The 21,789-nt window shown below is 42.4% G+C and overlaps 1 protein-coding gene across 1 annotated transcript in view; it reads left to right on the top strand.

The window, feature by feature from the left end:
• USP4 (ubiquitin specific peptidase 4) overlaps positions 1-21,789 on the top strand; it is a 131,927-nt gene that overhangs the window by 6,658 nt on the left and 103,480 nt on the right. The window contains exons 3-6 of the mRNA XM_065408657.1: positions 441-571; positions 11,704-11,830; positions 12,963-13,108; positions 15,944-16,005. Coding sequence (XP_065264729.1) covers positions 441-571; positions 11,704-11,830; positions 12,963-13,108; positions 15,944-16,005 — 466 coding nt within the window. The remainder of the gene's footprint in view (positions 1-440; positions 572-11,703; positions 11,831-12,962; positions 13,109-15,943; positions 16,006-21,789) is intronic.

Genomic DNA, 21,789 nt, shown 5'->3' with positions numbered 1-21,789 from the left:
AGATCCTAAGACACAATGCCAAGCTGGGACAGTTTGATTTAATCAGAGCAATTGAATTCAGTGATTTAAATCATCCAGTGGAAAGCGTCAATTTAAATAATGGATTTTAATTAACTTTTCCATTTATACTTCAGTTATTTTCTGAGACTGTCAGAGTAAGGAGGACTCTTGGGAGAGGACCATGTCTTGTTCAACATTAAAGATACTGCTGACATTTAATGAATTAATACAGAATTTGTCCCGAGTTTCTACCTTTCATAGCTCCCAGTATGAAACTTCACAATCTTAGCCAACATCCAAAGGGCTAAGAACACTTTGATTTGCATGTCCTGGAGATCTTACATTTTATAGAATGTATGGAACACCATTAAAACATGAAGAACTTCTGGTTTATCCCACTTCTCAAATCTCACTTTTTTTCCCCCTCTCTTCCTTTTTAGATCCAGAAATACAGACCTTAAAAGAACATCTCATTGATGAGCTGGATTATGTGTTGGTTCCCACTGAAGCCTGGAATAAGCTAGTGAACTGGTATGGCTGTGTAGAGGGGCAGCAACCTATTGTAAGAAAAGTAAGTGTGCATGAATCTGAGACTCTTGTTTTATAATCTGCCAAACAGTTTAGCCACCTTTATACTCTCCCACAAACCTTCATTATCTGAAACACCATCTAAATTTATCAGATTTGTGGTGCTAGTGTGAGTTAAATCAGGCACATGAAGTTACTCTCCAGAAGTAGCTGGTTTAAAGGTAACCCAAAATATGGTCTTATGTGGGCCTGCCCACTGGTTTGGCAGGCGGTGATCCCACTGTCACAGGTGGGATGATTAGTTGGAATGATGGGTATTATTAGTTGAGGAACTTACGGCTTCTCTTGGGGGGAGTGAAGAGGTTCATCCTGGATAACTTTTTTTACCTTAAAAAGCAACAGAGGGTCCTGTGGCACCTTTAAGACTAACAGAAGTATTAGAGCATAAGCTTTCGTGGGTGAATGCCCACTTCATCAGACGCCAATCACTTTTTTTACCTTAGTGATTGGTAGGAGAATAGCATATTTGGCTCCATCTGAGGATGAATGCATTGTTTGCCCATGTGTATAGAGCTAAAAATGGGGGTTGGGAGTAGTGGTGGTGGTAAATTTCCTTCATAACAGAAGAGTGTGAACATTTTATTTGGGCTACCCTAAATCCCAGCCTGTTGCCTCTGAGTTGAGGATCTTCTTGGGCAGAAGGAGATACCAGACAAAGATGCTTTGCCATTAAAATAGGAGATTCAGGGACTCGTCACAAGGTTTGCTGACATTTTACCCCCCATTATTCTGTTTTTATTTAAACATGGGGAAGGGCATGGATGCCATACAGGCTTGTTTGCTGCTTTAGTAAAAGTTCTAAAAGATTGTCAACTTTTGAACTTTCCTGAATGAACATTGGGCACAGGTAACTAGTACAAGAAAACATTTCAGAGCACAGTGCCTTGTGAAGCAAATGGCTCTGCTGAGCTTCACTTAAAAAAAAGAAAAGAAAAAGCTTTGAGTTATGGCAGTCACTGATTTTAGTAAGCAGCACTGATGTTAAAAAACCAAAAAGAACCAACCTCCAATACCTAAAACCTAGAGGCTTCAACAAAGGCTGCATTGAAAACAAAGATTGTTTTTAGAATTAACACTGTCAAGTGTCCTTTTTTTTTTTTTTTTTTAACACTGAAGTACAAATCTTGCACCAATATTCAGTATATATATTCAAAAGCCAGGAAAGGGTGGATGGGAAAGCAAGGTTCCTTTATAAAAAGTCATCCGTGCTGATGAGTGGCACTTATACCTTTGTAGGGCAACCTAGAAATGGTGTATCTCGGGAAATGGACAGGTGCCTCAGAGAGCATCAAAGTTCTCACCTCAAACCACCCAAGATTCTCTCCTTTCTTTGAATGCTGGTGGATCCCATACTTAGTTTCTTTATTTCTACTTGCAGTGTAAAGGTGAGAGGTTTGTGGTTTCAGTAGTATCTTGTAATGGAAAAATTATTTCAGCATCATAATTATTGGACAGGGAAATTTATATGTAGTACACATTTCTCCCAACTGCAAGACTATTATGGTCCAAATTTAGCATGAATAGATTTTTATAGGTCCTAGCTTGCAGTTAGATCATGTTCTTGTTGTCCATTTATACTACCCTGGTAATGAAAGAGGATCTTGACAAAATAGAAACTACTGAAATATGGTAGAATGACAAATGTGCTGTTGTAATACCCAATTACACAGGGAAAAAAAAACATTAGTTAATAAAGGTGAGGAATAGCGCTATACCAGAAAGATATACCTAATCCAATGAGAATTCCTGAATGGAGAAGACTACACAGTACACCTGTTTGAATTTAAATTGCGGGTCATAAAAACACAAATATTCTAGTAGGGTTATACTACAAGCCTCCAGATCAGGGAAGGGTTATTGGGGGCACAGTTATGAAGAGCTCAGAGTCAAATAAGTAAGTTGTATAATAAGATTTCAGGAACATCACTCTGTGTCACTCGGAAGCCTAAATGTCGGCATGAAGCGATGGGAGTGGCTACAGGCATGGTTGAGAGCTCTTTTTGTTCAGAATATCACTGGGTTGAATAATTGCTGGGATTTGAGGTCTGTTACTGTCCAGTTTTAATTTCTCAGCCATTTTGGCTTTATAAATTACATCTGTGCACACCAAAGCTTGTATCTGTGCCATGCCAACTGTCCTAGATTTTTGTGATTTCAGAGGTAACACAATCAGTTTCCACCCTTACTGCACAGCTAATTTGTATGCAACAGTTTCATTAGTTGTATGAAAGTAGATTGCACGTGTGGTGGATCACTTGGCCTAACTGCCCACCTATGCATTTGCACAGATCAACAAAGATCTCTCAGCATCCATTCCGCACCTCCCTCCCCCACTGGATCAACACAACCAGCGTGCACAATCCCAAACATTGCTCTGAAGCCTAGAATATCTGAGTCAGAGTGAAGTGATGGAAAGAGCTACTACACATGTGGTTGAGAGCTCTTTTCGTTTAGAATATCACCGGGTTCAGTCATCACTCAGATTCGTGGTCAGTTTTTGTCCATTTTTTAAGTTCTCATTTATTTTTGGCTCTTTTACACATGTGACTTTATGAATTACATGTGTGCGACAGCATGGGCTTTCAGCTACCAGTAAAACTAAATATCTGGCTTCAACTGTTTGCATATAAATTGGTCAGATGTCATCTGGAACTCATTTCCACAAGACACCATTGAGACTTAAGAGCTTATTTGGACTCAAGAATTAGACATTTGTGGATAATACAGGATAGCATAAAAAACTAGGCTATAAATCATGCTTCAGGGTATATATCTAGCTGATTAGCTGTTACGAAGAAATCTTCCCTTCATGCAGCTTATTTCATAATTTTCCAGAATAGGGTTTCTTGCACCATCTTTTGAGGGATCCAGTATTTGATGTGGTCACAGATGGGCATAGTGACTAGATGAACTATTGATCTGATCTGGGCATAGTGGACTAGATGATGGTATGCTCATTCTTATGATATTTGAAATCAGGCTTTGGGGCTTCCTGTTAAAAGTTGAAGTGTTAGACTAGTGAAGAGGTTTCATACTTCAACATCCTCCATTGTATTTCACACTTAAACTGTGCTGATGTGCATATTTTCTAAGGCTACACTTTATTCTCACTAAAGTGATGTATGTTGTCTTTAGGTTCCTACCCAACAGCACAAGCCAAGTTTCCTTCTACCAAAATCTTTACTGGAAATGAGTTTGCAGTTTACTACAAAACTGCTTCTGTCTGGCATCTTTAAACTATTACATTACAGAGACTAGCTTTAGTTGGTGTCTGCTGTAATAAGAATCCATGACTTGAACTAAAAATTTAACACGATCTCTGAACACTACCTCTTTTTCCTTCTGCTTAATTAAAAACATCAGAACTATAGAAGTCAGAGACTAGATCAGTAAATAGATCTAAATAGATCTTTCCTATTTCCCATACAGTCGAAAGAGCAACTGAACACTTGTGGCAAGTGCCTTTTTATTCTGAAGAAAACAAAGCAAAAAGTCAAAAAAAAGTTTGACCGGTTCATTATTTTCATAAGGATTTTTAATTTCTGTTCTTGCTTTATCGATAAAATATTACGGAAAAGTCTTTTCAGGTGTCTTCACTTGTTTGTTTTTTCTCTTTAAAGCAAGTAACTTATGGATTTAATATCACATTTCTTGGCTTCTGTGAGGTTGAATGTAGACTACCAAGATCACTTAAAGTTTGTTAGTACTAGCCCTTTCTTCTTAAATTGGGAGAAGTTCAGTTAGTTTAATGCCACACAGGCTTTTTAATCTTAGCATGTAGCAATTACAGTGTCATGCCCTAAGCAGACAAGCTGTTTCATTTTGCAGTGTTATATATAGTTTATATATTAAAAAACAAAAACCCTACATATCCACTATAAAGTATCAATAAATGCCAGTGTTAATGTTGCTCATGCAGCCTTGTATGCACACCCTACTTCCTTCATTGCAAAATTGTTGAAAAGGAGAATTCTTCTCTGGGTACTTACCCGTGCACAATGTCAGTAAGCTGAGAGACTTTTCTTCTACCGGTCAGCTCAGCATCCAGCTTTGGCTTTCTCTGCTAGCCTAACCAAGATCCATTAGCCACAGCATTTTTACTGTCCTCCCACAGTGGTCCCAACTGCACTCAAACACATGACACAGTTCTTCTCTACCATCTTTCAAAGGATTGCACTCTGCCTGTGGCAGAAAAATTGCTCTTGCTGCTACATATACCAGCTCTTTAAAACTTGATGGAACTTTCCAGAATGTTTCAGTACCCCCATCCCTATTGTACTATGATGATGCCCCTCTCACTCTGTAGCCAGAGAGGCAGTTAGCATTTAGATACCTTAACAAATCTAAGGAAATCAGGAGCCTAGGATAGACATAACAATATTGCTTCATACCTATTAGCTCTTTGTCTACGTGTATCCAGGTGTGCAATCCTAACATAGGTGGATTCTCACTACAGTTATTTAGGCCCAGAAAATAAAAAGATCAATGCAAAGTTCTTTGGACTAAATAAGGAAAGAGCTCAAATTGCAAATGTTGTTATAATGCTTCATGTTGTCTCCACCGTTACTTCTCATCCTCTGCCTTCTCTGATTTGGTTTTGCTTGTCTGCTGCTTTCGCAAAGATGTGGATATTTTGTCTTGAAAGGCTTGACATGTTTCTCTTCGTTGTCAAAAGCTCTGACAGCAGTGGTTGTCACCAGAAGACCACTGTGATCTAACAGACCCAAGCCATTTGTCTTCCCGGAAAACTGCTGGCACCCAAGAAGGGAACCCTTAAGAGGATAGTTGAACGCTCCCCTTTGTATCTAATTTGGAATATTTTAATAATAAATAGGTGATTTACTTATCTAGTATTCCAGGTATTGTATAACTTAACTATAACACTTACAAACCTCCAGTGATTCTCTGTCTACACAGTAAGCTCCTTGCTCTCCACAAAGAAGGTCGTTCCCCCCCCCCCCCCCCCCCCTTGACATTTCATGCATGTCCCTGAGGGAAAACTTGAGAATGCAGCCTGTGCAATATGCCTCAGAGTTAACAGATCTGGGTTTTGACTGAGGGAGATGGAGTATGTTCCAGAGTTGATGATCTTTCACAAAAGCTCTCTGTCTCTTCCTATTAAATCTGTGGGACTGTTACCGTGAGCACCTTAGGCTTTGCCATTTTATTGGCCCACAGTGCAGTTGGCCTATAAAGTAGCCAGGACCCAGAAATGTACTAGAGGCTAGTGCAAGTCATGGAGCCCATGTGTGATGCACTAAACAAGTGATTGGCTACATCCTGTGCTAGCAGGAAATTCCTAGTGCGCTACAGGTGTAACCACACATAGGGCATATTTTGGTTATCCCATCTCAAGGTGACAAAGGCCTAGATCCCCATGGTAAAATCTTGCCTCTGAAGAGAAGTCAAAAACTTCTAGGCAAGTACAGATCTTGGCTTTAGGGCTTTTGCTTCCCAGGAGCAGCTGAGGACCTAATATAATCCCCACGTTATAAACATGTGTAGTGAAAGATGAGCACACTTCTCTCATACAGGCTAGGTGGATACCATTTTTCCAAACCCACAGGCACAACTTCTGTTCTTTCTGAACAGAGTCTCTGCCTAATAACTCTCATCCAAGCGTGGCCAGATGCAGGTTACGTTAACTGCACCTTCCAGGTCTCCTGAAAGTAGGCAGGATGTAATGTGTGCACTGAATCCACCTGGGTTTGCACCTCACTAACTACCTAATGGCTTCATGTATGTAGAATCATAGATTTTAAAGCCAGAAGGTACCATTATCTGAACTCCTGCATAATGCAGGCCAGAGAATTTCACCCATTGATTCCTGCATCAGGCCCATAATTTCTGGTTGAGCAGATCTTAGGAGACACCCAATTGTTACGTAAAGACTTCAGGTGATAGAGAATCCATCACATCCCCCTAGTTAAGCTGTTCCAGTGATTAATTACTTTCTGTTAAAAATTGGGCCTTTTTTCCAGGTTGAATTTGTCTAGCTTCAGCTTCCAGCCACTGGATCTTTTAATGCTTTGCCTCCTAGATTAAAGAGCCCTCTCCTATCAGAAATCTCTCTGTGTAGGTATTGATGCATCATGTTAGTAGAACACTGATAGAGTAGAATGCTCTGTGAAGAGTGCCCCTGGGGCAGATGAACAGCTCCCCAGTATTGCTTTCTGAGACATCTTGGAGAGAAGGGAACTGAGTCACTGGAGGGACTGTCTGCTCCTCGTATGGGCTGCACAAGTGTTAACAATGCCTTGTACTGAGCAACAATCTTCCTGATTTATTTTACTGTGTGCAGAATGAGTGACAACCTGAGCACATCAAAGCAAGAGTGCAGTCCCTCTCGCTCCTTCACCTCATTGTCTCTACTACTTCATTCACGCATTCCATCTCCACTGCCACTCCTTTACTTTTCCTCCCACCCTCTCCCTCATTTTCACTGTGTGCATAGTTATAATGGTAGAAAGGAAAGAAGGGAAAAGAGGAGCACTGAAGCCCTTCCCCTAGATTGGTAGCACTGGCTAGGGAAAAGGACAGAGCCCAGTGCCAATGCTTCCTCTCTGTATGATGGACATTTGAGCATGGTGCATGTGTCACAGATCCACAGGACCAGTGCTGTGGCCCCAGCTTTGGAACAGTCTCTGGGAGGAACCCCTTCAGCATGCCATACCCCCTACGGGGTCTCACTCTTCCTTCAGGCTTATGCATGTGGCTTCACCGCCTCCTTAGAATGGATCTGTGGTCCTTCAGCACGCCTGCTTTGCCCAGTGAGCTCTGTTCAGCAAGTCTAACTGAGACGTACAAGTCTCCATCAGGGTCTAATCTTAGAGAGCAATACATCTCACTAAGCACTTGTAGTGATACCCAGCCAATGTTGTAAAACAGTAGGGTTTATTTGTCAACTGGAATACAGCAGGGGAAGTCCTTAGGTTAGCATAAAGACATGAAGGCCATGTCAGAATCCATTCTGGTTAGTCCAGAGCCCAAAGCTCTGTCACTCAATTAGACTTCCTGGCGAGTGGCCCCTCTTCCCCCACTTCTTCAGCAGCCAACATTTAACTCCCTACCTCACCCCTCTTAGTCCTTTGTTCTCAACCTGGGCAATGTTGCTTGGTATCCTGCAGAGAGGTGGGCAATCTATGGCCATTGGTTGCTAGGTGTCAGTGTCCGGGCAAGTGGATTTGCCATCATATTCTGAGATACTCCATTGACATGGGACCCAAGATGCAGACAGAAAGGCGCCATCCACACCTGTGTCTTAGCCTGCTCCAAGAGCAAAGAGCCCTATTCCACCCTCTCCGTAACAATGCAGCACATAGGGGAAACTGAGGCACACAATTCATAGCATTTACAAAAAATTCCCAGTTTGTCACAGCATGCCCACAGGGGACATGGCCACACATGCAAGGGGCTTGCTGGGAGCTTTGCTTGTACAGTGCCAAAAGCAATTGCTGGAGGAAATCACGGGCACTTGATCTTTGGTTGATTTCCTCCCTGCAATGGATGATGTAACCTGCCATACCCAGCCCTAAAATCAAACTGCCTGGACGTGAGAAAATCTGAGAACTCCGCTATTACTGGAGTGGCCTTGCCACACTTGTCTTGATGACCTTTTCTTAAACAGGGAGGTTTGAGATTTAAGAATAGTCAATAATTGGCACAAGTGTCAATAGTAAGAGGTGGTTTCCTGAGCAAAGGTGTAACTTTAAGAGCAGATGGCACCTGGCCTTCTTAAAGAGAGGAATTGACATGCTCCTAATAATGGAGTGAGGCCTTCAACAGAGGAGGACAATGGTACAACTCCTATGATGTAGCACAAAGTTCCCCCAGAACCTCAGTGAGCAACACTAACTTAAAGGGAAACAAAGACTGTGTGTGTTTCCTAGCTTGCCTCCATACTCACAGCTCTGCTACGATGGAGACAGAAGGTTCAGTCCACATCCAAATGAGCTCATCCTCAAACTGTATTCCTCACGGCATGAAATACTTGGTTCTGTAATCCCGTGGGTTAATCAGGCTGTTCACCACTCAGCACACTTCCACTGATTAGGACTTGGCAATTGTGAAGGAAGCGGAAGAAACTTTTCTTGCAAGTTGAACCTTCGTTGTTGCCAGATCCTCCTGCCTGATGGAAGTAGCCTGTAGGGGTGGATAAGAGGAAATATTATCCAGGTATTTGATTGGAGACTGAAGGCTTGTCCTTGGGCCAGCATAAGTAGGACCTTTGAAGAAGAGCCCCCACCCTTTTTTGTCCGCTCCCACTTTGCACAGTGGGGTGAAAACCAATTCTAAAAAGTGTGCATGTAACTGTCTGAGCCTGCAGACAGAGTGCATCTCTGAGGGTGGGACCTTGAGATTTCCTGCTGCATAGGCTCAGTTTTCAGCTAACATATGAAAAGAGGAATATCAAGTAGAAGTAGGAAAGTAATCTTGTTGCTATTCCCAGCATTGGTAAAATCACTACTAGAATACTGGGCCCAGTTTCTTATACCTGCACTTCCAGGAGGGTTTGGAAAACTGGAGAGAGTTCAATGGAGGTCAGTAAAAATGATCCAGTGGCTGGAACACAAGCTGTTATGATGTCTGGCTTAAGGAGCTCAATTTATATAGCTTATTGAAGAGAAGGTTGAGAAGTGTCTTGATCACTGTGCGTAGGTATCAACATACGGAAAGCATATTTCATGGGGCAGGACTTTTTAAACTTACTGACCGAGATATAAAAAGGTGGTTGGAAGTTGAAGCTGGACAAACTTTGATGGTATTTCCTAGCAGTGAGGCTGATTCAACATTGGAATAGTTTATGTAGGGAGATGTTAGACTTGCCTTTGCTTGGAGACTTTAAAACGAGATTAGCTATCTTTCTGAAAGATAAACTTTAATTTGGTTTCTGGGAGAGGTTCTGTAGCCTTTGTGTAGAGGGGGTTGGCCTGGGTTGTGACGGTCCTATATGGCTTAGGAGTCTGTGGGTCCCCCTTTCACTCCCTTTCCTTATGGGTCTTGGGGAGAACAGAATTTCCCACATTGCCCTCAGCACGCTCATAACACTTGTAGCTCTGTATGGTGATGACTATAATCTAATCTCATGCTGCAGGGCTTCAGCCAGTCATTTGCAGGGGTCACAAAAATGTTTTTCCCCAATGCACATTTGTAATCCCTCCTGCACCCCTGAATCATCAGTGATTGGCCACAGCTAGAGATGGGACATTAGTTAGGATGGACTGGTGCTCAGAGGTGGTCCAGAGACTCCTGTCTCGGATGTCTGGCTGGTGTGTCTTTTCACATGCTCAGGGTCAAACTGATCTCCAGATTAGAGTCAGAAAGGAATTTCCCCTCAGGTCAGGTTGGGTGGGACCTTGTAGGTTTTTCATCTTTGTCTGCAGCATGGCATGCCTGGTAGAATCATCTGGACATGTTTCACCTAAGCAGTTCACCACTCACTGAAGTCAGTGGGCTCAACAGAGGGGTATTTGGGTGAAGTTTAAAGGCTGTATAATATGCAGGTGGTCAGACTAGATAATCGGATTGTCCCTTCTGGCCTTAGATGCTATGAATATATCTTTCCCTCCCTCCATCCACTGCCACCATCTCCCCCTCCTTTCTTCTTTCCCACCAGCTTTACCTTCTCTGATTGCCCTCCTTATCCCACTCCTCTGACCCACATAATATATATCACTGCCAACCATTACTTCATCATCTCTTGCTCTCTGGCTCCTGGTTCTCACCAAGACCAAGATCTCATCTGACACTGCTACTGCATCCAGTCTGTCATATGATGGCTTCTCTTACCACTTCTCTCACCCTGAGTCATCTTCTGAAGTCTGTTGGCAGGTTTGTTGGGCTGCTTCTCTCTCAATCCAGCCATTTCCAGCCCCTCCTTCCCTCTCTCTTTGAGCTTTTGAGTCTGACTACCTAGCCCTGGCTCACCCCCAGCCTCTGCTTGTTGCCTTCTTGTTCTCTTGCTGTGGAGTCTCTGGAAGTCTTGTGACTAAGCTGACCGTGTCTGCTACAACTGCATTCTTTCTGCCGTGTGTTTATCCAACAGATCTACTTTACCTCCCTCACTGAATCCTACATTGCCACTTCTTCATCACCCCTTCCCCACTTCCTGCCTGCGTCTCTCAAAGAAAATATCCGTAAGGCTTGGCTTGACCTCCTCCCAGCCCAATGGGTTCCAAATTTCAGTTGGAACTTCTGGGTGCTACTCTATGAATAGTCACTTCTAAGATTTATTGGCTGCCCTGTGTACTGGTGAAGCTAATACTGGCTCCACACACTGCTATATTCCACCTCTATAGCTCAGCTCCCTAATTGGAAGTAACATGGCATGTGGTACATAGCTGCACAGTTAAGTCCCTGTGCACTACGCCTTTTTATGAGTGCAGATGATAGCTGAAAGGAAAGGGTTACTGCACATGTGCAGTTTCACATTTGGAAGTATTCAGCCCTTCATTTTGAAACCAATTTTTGTTAGGTTTACCAAAGCAAACAGGATTATTTATGTTCCAGTAAGTACTTGACGTTTCAGCCACTTTTGTGCCATCATTGATTTATTTTTGTTTGAGGATTGGGGGCGGGAATGTAGTCATGAAATCATAAAATGGTTTGTTTCTTCCTTGTTGTAACTCAAAATAACAGGCGGGATTTTGTTCCAATGTTCTGGTTGTTGGAAATTGCCTTTGGGCAGAGACCAGGCACAGAAGGTAAACGTTTTTGGAATTCTCTGCATGAAACATAGGAGTTGCAATAGAAATTGTTTTTTGCAACCTTAACTAGTTGGTGCTACTACTCAGCTGTTATAATTAAGTTTCAGAACTTTCCCATGGGGAAAAAAGGATTAGTCTGTGTGTTACAGATGGGAAGATGGTGATAGAGAAGTTGAATGTCTTGATCTAGGTCACACAAGAAGTCGGGGCAGAGCTGGGATTAAATTCATGAATTCCCAGCTCCCAGTTTTGGAGTCAGATCACCCCTTCCCCCACTCAGTTTAAAACTGTAAATCACTGTTTAGGCAGCCAGTCCAGGTTGTGGAGGGCCCTTTAAAAATGATTGTCATCTCACCTATGTGGGGTGGTCAGTATCATGCCTGCTTCAGGGGCAGCCTTTTGTTTATAGGTGGTGGAGTACGGTCTGTTTGTGAAGCACTGTAAAGTAGAAGTTTACCTCCTCGAACTGAAGCTGTGTGAAAATAGTGATCCTACCAATGTGTTGACCTGCCATTTCAGCAAAGCAGACACCATTGGTAAGTAGCTATGTGATATTTGCAGCTTTGAACTGACTGACTCTCATAAGGAATGTTTAAAAACACCTATTTAATAGCAGTAAATGGCGGTAGAGCGCTCTAGCCTGTTGGTACGTGACTACAAGATTTGGGTTGGGTTGCCTCTGATGACCTTCTCCTGTCTCTAAGGTCAGCACAGTGGTGGCTGCGTGCCCTACTCCTCGCTTTGCTTTGTAAGTGCTACAGAGTGTGCTGCAGATCCTCAGCACCTCTTGCTCCGCGCACACACACAATGCAGAAGGGGCATCAGGAACGGGGTATGCATCCACCACCACGTACCAACTCCATGGGCTGGAGGCAGCGATGGCACTGACTCAGGTCTGGGGGGAAGGGTTAGGTTTGGTTGGAAAACTGCTTGACCCTTTGAGGCCAGGTGGCTTAACAGTTAGGCCTCAGCAGACCTGTAAATGAGGGGGTAGGGGTGAGGTTAAAGGGTAATCAGAGCTTATCATTGTCTTCTCCATAGCAAATGGACATGCCATTGTTTGAAACAGTTCTGTGTCTAAATGTTTCCAGTACTTCTCTTGCACATTCTGTCACTGATGTGTCTCCTTGGGCTTTATGACTAAAATATTTCAGCAGATACTTCCTCCAGTTTCCCCTGCTCATTCATTTTACTTGAAAATTGGCCCTATACCCTACATCACTGCATCATCGTATGCCCCCCCCCCCCATTTTAAGATGTTGCATGTAGACTATAATGTGATCCATAGATGTGCTTGGCTGATAGTTGCCAGTAGTGTGACCTTGTGCTGAGGGGTGAAAACATTATCTGAGCACGCTTCCTTTTTAAACTCCAATTTTCAGGTGCTTATAGCATTTCAGAAAAGAACAAATTTCTCAAGCTTGCTTGCAGCCCAGCCAAAAGGAACATTTCTGACAGATGACTGCGTATGAAAATAAAGTGTTTTAATAAGTAGACATTTTCAGCTCTAATGATGGTCACACTACTGGATTATGAGACATATCTTTTACTGCTTGGGCATTGATAAAGTGGGGACATATGCCTTTAATGTATCTCTGGTTGGTCAGTTCTTTCTAGAAATATTTAAGCATTTCAGAAGTTTATTATTATATTTTCTCCCCTAAACAGCCACCATTGAGAAGGAAATGCGACAGTTGTTTAATATCCCCAGTGAGAAGGAAACTAGGTTATGGAGTAGGTATATGAGTAATGCCTATGAGCAGGTCAGCAATCTGGACAGCACTGTACAAGATGCAGGGCTCTATCACGGTCAGGTAAGATGCTCAGAATTCTCTAATAACACTGGTCTACAATTTTTGAGAAGTCGTCTGCTTCAGAGATAAAATGTGCTATTTATGTATTTTGATGTGCTGAATTCAAATATGACAATTAAAACAACTGGCTACTGTTTCTAAGATATTTAAGTTTTTACATTTTATGTCTATGTATATTGTGTAGATAGTAGAGTTTTAATCATAAATTGTAAACCTAGGTCTTTTCATGTGTTTATGGTTGCTTTACATGATAATATTTCACCTGTCCTGTTTATGTAACACTTTAAAAATCAGCAAAAGGGTTATATAAATAAAATTTATTGTGAAACAAAAGGCAAAAAACTATTCTGTACATAGTTTAGTCCTATTCAGTGTCTACTCGGCGCTTCTTGGCTTGTCTCTTGTATTCATTAAATGGAGCATCTCTTGTCACTGTCCAGCAATAGTCTGCAAGCATTGATGGGCTCCATTTGCCCTGATAGCGTTTCTCCATTGTTGCAATGTCCTGGTGAAATCGCTCGCCATGCTCGTCGCTCACTGCTCCGCAGTTTGGTGGAAAAAAATCTAGATGAGAGTGCAAAAAATGTATCTTTAGTGACATGTTGCAACCAAGGCTTTTGTATGCCTTGAGGAGGTTTTCCACCAACAACCTGTAGTTGTCTGCCTTGTTGTTTCCAAGAAAATTTATTGCCACTAACTGGAAGGCTTTCCATGCCGTCTTTTCCTTGCCACGCAGTGCACGGTCAAATGCATCATCTCGAAGAAGTTCACGAATCTGAGGACCAACAAAGACACCTTCCTTTATCTTAGCTTCACTTAACCTTGGAAATTTTCCACAGAGGTACTTGAAAGCTGCTTGTGTTTTGTCAATGGCCTTGACAAAGTTCTTCATCAGACCCAGCTTGATGTGTAAGGGTGGTAACAAAATCTTCCTTGATTCAACAAGTGGTGGATGCTGAACACTTTTCCTCCCAGGCTCCAATGACTGTCGGAGTGGCCAATCTTTCTTGATGTAGTGGGAATCTCTTGCACGACTATCCCATTCGCAGAGAAAACAGCAGTACTTTGTGTATCCAGTCTGCAGACCAAGCAAGAGAGCAGCAACCTTCAAATCGCCACAAAGCTGCCACTGATGTTGGTCATAGTTTATGCACCTCAAAAGTTGTTTCATGTTGTCATAGGTTTCCTTCATATGGACTGCATGACCAACTGGAATTGATGGCAAAACATTGCCATTATGCAGTAAAACAGCTTTAAGACCCGTCTTCGATGAATCAATGAACAGTCTCCACTCATCTGGATCGTGAACGATGTTGAGGGCTGCCATCACACCATCGATGTTGTTGCAGGCTACAAGATCACCTTCCATGAAGAAGAATGGGACCAAGATCCTTTTGACGGTCACGGAACATGGAAACCCTAACATCACCTGCCAGGAGATTCCACTGCTGTAGTCTGGAGCCCAACAGCTCTGCCTTACTCTTGGGTAGTTCCAAATCCCTGACAAGGTCATTCAGTTCACCTTGTGTTATGAGGTGTGGTTCAGAGGAGGAGGATGGGAGAAAATGTGGGTCCTGTGACATTGATGGTTCAGGACCAGAAGTTTCATCCTCTTCCTCGTCTGACTCAAGTGAGAATGATTCTGGTGCATCAGGAACCGGCAGTCCTTCTCCATGGGGTACTGGGCGTATAGCTGGTGGAATGTTTGGATAATGCACAGTCCACTTTTTCTTCTTTGACACACCTTTCCCAACTGGAGGCACCATGCAGAAGTAACAATTGCTGGTATGATCTGTTGGCTCTCTCCAAATCATTGGCACTGCAAAAGGCATAGATTTCCTTTTCCTGTTCAACCACTGGCGAAGATTTGTTGCACAAGTGTTGCAGCATATGTGTGGGGCCCACCTCTTGTCCTGATCTCCAATTTTGCAGCCAAAATAAAGGTAATAGGCTTTCTTAGCCATAGTGGTTATACTGCACTTTTGTGATGCAAAAGTCACTTCACCACAAACATAGCAGAAGTTATCTGCACTGTTCACACAAGTACGAGGCATCTCTGCTCACTTTGGCTAAACAGAAATGTGTTCCTTTGCAAAATCAAACACTGACAAATAAGAGAGCACGACACTGTATGATTTCTAGAGCTGATATAGGGCAATTTGTTCAGCAGAGTGATGTAAGCTTCGTTATGATTGCATCATCCATGACTTCTAGGAATAACATGATGCAATTCATATCACGTATGACGCAATACCAGCTTCAGATTGCATCATTCATTGTTTTGCCTAAAAAGCAAGTACTGTCCAAACCCAGTCATAGATTTATTCATAGATCCAGTCAAAGATGTATTTTAGTCATTTCTGGTTTAAATTGAGATCCCTTCCCTTTATAACTCACTTATCCTCCGCCATTCCCAAGTCAAGGGTCGTATATACTGATCCAATAGCATATCTTGAAAACTAGAGCCAATCAACAATTTTAAGCATCATTTTCGTTCTCAGTGACCCAGAATTAGTAAAGTTTGACTACATTTATTTCAGAAGCATTTTGGCTGTAGAGCAGTGTAATCATGGTATTGAAATGCCTGGTAGGCTAACATGTGGTTTTCCTTGGGCAAGTAGCTTGTCTATGAAAATGTTTTGCTGTATTATGCACAAGAAGAGAATCTATCAGTAAAGAGACCCTGCAACGGAAGCATTATATACATTTAATAGAAAACAAAAGCTGTTAAACAATATTCAGAGAACATTAATTAAGAGATGTCTAAGTCATTTTATAGAACATGTAAAATAAGTTTGTTTTTACCTTGCCCTACTGTCTGCATTCCCTCTTCAGGTGCTGTTAATAGAAGTGAAGAATGAAGATGGTACATGGCCTAGGCAGTCTCTTCCGGCAAAGTAAGCATCCTCTCCATTCTTGTCTTCTCATTTTTGTTTCATTGTCTTGCTCAACTCTCTAATTCCAGTGACCAGTTGCCTCATAGAGAAGCCCTGTTAAAGGCTATTATTTTGTTAATTTCTTTAAAGAGAAGAGGTTAGCATGCCCTGATCAACTGAATGTGGGATTAAAAGCAAGAATATTAGCATTCTCTAGTTCTAGTTTTGGCCCTGTCACTGACACTCTCTGGTCTTGGGCTGTAAAAAGGGGATAGGCAACGAAGTGTGATCTCAAATAGGTCACATGATACATGTCTGTACCATGCTTAGAAGATGCTAAGTGTACTATCTGTGCTAAGCATTATTTTTTAAGTTTTAAAACATGCCTGGTTCTTCTTTAGTTGCATTTACAGTTTTAAAAGATGCAAAGACTCAGGGCATGTCTACTCTTAAAACACTGCATCGGCACAGCTGCACCGCTCTAGCACTTTAATGAAGACTCTCTATGCTGATGGGAGAGAGCTCTCCTGTTGGCGTGGTTGATATGCCTCCCTGAGAGGCAGCAGTAGCTCTCCTGCTGACATAGCACCGTCTACACCAGGGATTAGGTCTGTATAACTATGTTGCTCAGGGGTGTCGATTTTTCTGCAGTGTGGACCAGAACTATATGTCACTGTGGACTGCATAATGAAAATATCTGTGCAGTGGTGGTAAAAAAACCAATCAAGATGTCATGGTGTATTAACAGAGATACTAATATTGAGTATTTTATTCCACTCTGTGTTCAATTCCAGTAATCTCCCATCAAAAAGGATATAATAGAAATGGAAAAGGTCCAGAGAAGAGCAGACAACATGATCGGAAGCCTGGGAAGGCTTTTGCATAAAGAGAGACTACAAAGATTAGAATTTTTTAACTTAGAGAGGAGGTGAATAAGAAGGGCCTTGATATAAGTATATAGAATAATTAATGCTATAGAATGAAATTTAAAATGTATGTGTACTGTTTCTTTTCTTGTAGTGCAAGAACAAGGTGACTTTCAGTAAAATAGAAAAGCAGCAAACTTAATGGAGACAAAGGGAATGCTTTTCTACAAAACACACGGTTAACTGATGGAACTTGCTGCCATGAGATCTTATTAAGCCTAACAGCTTAGTAAGATTAAAAAGACCAGGGCTTCCATTTTCAAAAGCTGATTTATAATGGGATCTGTATTTTTAAGTGACTTATTCTTTTGAAAAATGTTCCCTAGATATTTATATGGATCATGACAACATCCACATTTGCAGTTCATAAGATTAAAATTGTATAAGTAGTATAAATCATCATGCTTCAGATTGTGTAGATAGTATAAACCATCATGCTTCATAGCAAAAGTCAACCCCTAACTCTCTCAGAATAGGATGAAACATGATCTGTGAGCAGGTTAGCCCAGGATTGTTCATTCTAGAAGTGTTACATTTTCCTCTGAAGCTTGTTACTGTCCACTGGGAAACAATACAAGATGTGGGGGACCAACCACTGGTCTGATTTGGTAGGAGAATTCCTATGTTTGTACAAGAAGAATTCATTGATCACTGAGGACTATGATTGAAAGGAGTCAAGGAGGTTCAGCGGATTCCATGGAAAATCAGAGCTATGTCATTCTAACTTTCTTTGACATTTGATCCAAAAAGAGAAGGTTCAATCATTTGGCCAATTATAGGTTTGTCTTAAGTGCTGGATACTTGGGCAAGTATCAAATATTCTAAAAATTTACAAGGAATTCTATATAATTCCCAAGTATCATACTTTTTCTCCTTCAGTAGCTAGACTTAGAAACAGACATATACCTAACTTCATATACCTAGGACTAAGTGAAAATGCTTACCAGGGTGCAAGTTACTACCTCCCAATTACAGTAAAAGTTGTGTTATCTGGCCCTGTACCAACCGGAAAGCTCTAAAAATTGGCATTTCTAATCTTCATAGAAAGTCCAGTTTATTGTCCAGTTGGCACAGGGCCGTCAGGTTCCCTACCTGGCTCCACGTGGCTCCCGGGAAGTGGCAACATGTCCCTGCTGCTCCTCGGCGAAGGGCCACGAGGGGTTCGGAGTGCGGGAGGCGGTGTGGGGCTGTGGGTTGAGGCACGGGAGGGGCTTTCGGGTGCTAGATCCAGGGGGCGCTCACCTCGGGCTGCTCCCTGTAAGCGGCGATCTGTCCCTGCTGTTCTTAGGTGGAAGCGTGGCTAGGTGGCTCTGTTCACTGCCTCCGCCCACAGGCGCTGTCCCCGCAGCTCCCAAACTCCCTCCTAGAACCTGCGCCCCGTGCCCCAACCCCCAGCCCCATACCCCCTCCCACACCCAAACTCCCTCCCTCCCTCTTAGTTAACTGGACTTTTTCACTTACTGGCACCCACTATTCCCCCAACATGCCAGATAAAAAAGCTTTTACTGTAGATGGAAACCTGGGATTTTGGATTATATAATGTAGAATTTATAAAATATTAAGTGTGTTTTATTGAAGAGCTACAAATGGTGGTTGAGAACACTGCAGTAGAAGCATATATCTCTTGTTGGGATTATCTATATCTCTGTTCAATCTGAGTCAATATTTCATTTCCTCTTCACTGGGGAATGGAGTCAGGAATGTTATGCTAAACTGATGTCCACAATTCAATAAGAAAGGAAAGTGATATTGAGTTGATAGCATTTTCTTGCAGGGGCACCTGTTTATCTTGCCTGTTTCTTACATTCATTATATAATCTGTTTAAAAACCCATTTGGGATTTATGGTGATCAGATACCATCTGCTAGACTGGGGTCTTTATGGATATTGAATGCTTCAAGGGTGAAAGGTTTCTTTTCTGAGAAAACAGTGTACATTAATGTGTAAAAACTCAGGGCTGTGTTAGTCAGACTAAGGCAGGTCAGCACTGGTGGACTAGTTTGACAAGCAGGGTGCTGTTTTGCTCTGAAGGTTGCCTGTTTCTCAGGGAAATCCATTCCCCTAGTAAACAGATTGAACTGCAGTGTAATCTTCTTTACCTCAGTATTCAGGGAGTCGGGAGAAGGAAGCTCAGAAATTTATTCTTCGTAATCATATCATGTTTGCTGTAGGTAGCAGATGATTGATTAGGTTAAATCGATAATTTCAGAAGGCCCCTGATAAATTCTTAGTGTTGTTGATTGCTTGTGGGTCTTCTTTAGTAGTGATTGTTCTGCTAGCATGTTTCATCATATTAGATTTATGGCACAATTATTGATAGGATTATACTTTTTTCCTTTTTGCAAGATTGTTATTACACTTGCTTTTCTCCCATCTTTTGGTGCTTCCCCTGTTGCCCATGATTTTTCAAAAATGTCAGTGGATCAGGCTGTTATCTGGACTGGCTTATATATACATATTCGTATTTCCCAGCATTCTCTTTCCTGCTTGTTCTCAAGAGTCATTTCACAAGGTCGGTCTTCCTTATTTTGTTCAGTATCTATCTTATTGAATACATGCTTAAAAAGGAGTCATTTAATTTCAGCATTCTCATTTATTAATGGACCAAATTTCTTCCTAGTATTAACTGCTTCTGATGTTTTTTGTTTGATTGCCCCCCCCCCCTTTTTTTTAAACTGATTTTTTTTTTTTTTTTTAGCATTCCTTTACGCAACCAAGTTAGCTGATTCTTATTTCTTGGTGTCTTCTTTTTCAGGTAGCTTGTAGTCAGCCACCTTCTATGCTGCTAGATGAGGCCTCCTCTCAAACGTTCCTCTCTAGATTCCTTAATTTCGCCAGATGTGCTTTCCTGAAATCTAACACCTCTGTAGAGCTGCATTCAGTGAACAGCATCTCTAAATCCTCATTCCCTACTATGTTGACTTGAAATCAAGCAACCCATGGTCATACATTCCAAGCTTCCTGGTAGTCTGTCAGTTCCCCCTCATCAAGCAAGATGTATATCCAAAATGGCTTATCGTTTGGTTGTAGAATAGAAGTCTCCATTTTCTTTTACATAAAGTAGTCTTCTGCATAATTAAAAGACCTCTTTTTGATACTGCATCTTTGGCTGTATTTGTTGCTCAACAAATATCTGGATAGTTAAAGTCTAACGTGAGTATAGTGCTCTGTGGCTTAGAATGCATTAAGAGGTTGTCTAGGAACCCTTGTTTCAATCTTTTGTTCTGGTGGTCTTTATCAAATGTCTGCAGTGCAGAGAAGTGGTGCCAATATTTTAACAATTTCCTGGGCGTAGGTAATAAATAGGGCTGTGCGATTAATCGCGCTGTTAAACAATAATAGAATACCATTTATTTAAATATTTTTGGATGTTTTTTACGTTTTCAAATATATTGATTTCAAATATTTGCACTGTAAAAAACAAAATAAATAGTATTTTTCAATTCACCTAATACAAGTGCAATCTCTTTATCATGAAAGTGCAACTTACAAATGTAGAATTATGTACAAAAAAAACTACTGTCAAAAACAAAAAATGTAAAACTTTAGAATCTACAAGTTCTCTCAGTCCTACTTCTTGTTCAGCCAATCACTCATGCAAACAAGTTTGTTTACATTTACAGGAGATAATGCTGCCTGTTTTTTGTTTACAATGTCACATGAAAGTGAGAACAGGCGTGGAGTAACAAGATATTTATGTGCCAGATGTGCTAAAGATTCATATGCCCCTTCATGCTTTGACCACTGTTCCAGAGGACATATGTCCATGCTGGTGACGGGTTCTGCTCTATAACGATCCAAAGCGGGGGACTGACGCATGTTCATTTTAGTCATCTGAGTCAGATGCCACCAGCAGAAGGTTGATTTTCTTTTTTGGTGGTTCGGGTTCTGTAATTCTTCTTCGAGTGCTTGCTCATATCGATTCCAATTAGGTGCGCGCACCGCGTGCACGATCGTCAGAAGTTTTTTACCCTAGCAACTCTCGGTGGGTCGGCTGAGGCGCCCCCTGGAGTGGCTCCCTCATGGCGCTGGATATATGCCCCTGCCGACCCAGCGCCCCCCCAGTTCCTTCTTACCGTCCGGGACGGTCGTTGGAACTGTGGAGAGCGGCATAGCTGACCTCCACATCCCTAGCTTTCTCGTTGTCTTATAGTTAGTTCTTAGTGTATTTTATTAGTTTAGCAGTTTTTAGAGTAGTCTTAGTAAGTTTGTATATCGTATATTAGTGTATATAGTTGTACATAAGTTGGGGAATCGGGGTTTATCCCCGTTCCTCCGCCCCGGTACCAGGGCTCATGCCCAAGTCTCCGAGTTTCAAGCCTTGCTCAGCCTGTCTCAAGCCGATGCCCATTGGAGACCCCCACGACTCCTGTTTTGAAGTGCCTGGGGGAAGCGCATCAACCTGACAAGTGCCGCATTTGCAAGGCTTTTAAGCCTCAGACAAAAAAGGAGCAGGACTTCGGTCTAAAACAGCTCCTCATGGAAGCTTAGCATGGACACACCATGGTTGAGCTGGGCCTGCCGTCCACTCCGGAGACTTTCTCCACTGCTCGCAACCTGATTGTGCTAACGGAGCCCGGACCGTCTCGCCCTCCGGCACTGCCGGTGTGGACTGTCCCATCCATAGGGAAGCCCGCCTTCATGCGACCTCCTTCACAGAGCAAAACAGGTCGGCACCGCTCTCGGTGCCGGTCGCAGTCCCGGTCTCGCGCATGGTCCCGGTCTCTGCGCTGCTCGCAGTCCCGGCACCGATCTCCATCTCGGCGCCGGTCGTACTCGCGGCACCGCTCCACCTCCCGGAGGTCTGCCTCCTGGTACGATCGGTACCGAGCCAGCTCCCGGCACCGGTCCCGACACCGCTCATCACGCAGCCGGTCGC

Source organism: Emys orbicularis, chromosome 7 (assembly GCF_028017835.1).
Source record: "Emys orbicularis isolate rEmyOrb1 chromosome 7, rEmyOrb1.hap1, whole genome shotgun sequence".
Lineage (NCBI taxonomy): Eukaryota > Metazoa > Chordata > Testudines > Emydidae > Emys > Emys orbicularis.
The sequence above is the reverse complement of the archived record's forward strand: the minus strand, read 5'-3'. Positions and strand labels throughout refer to the sequence as shown.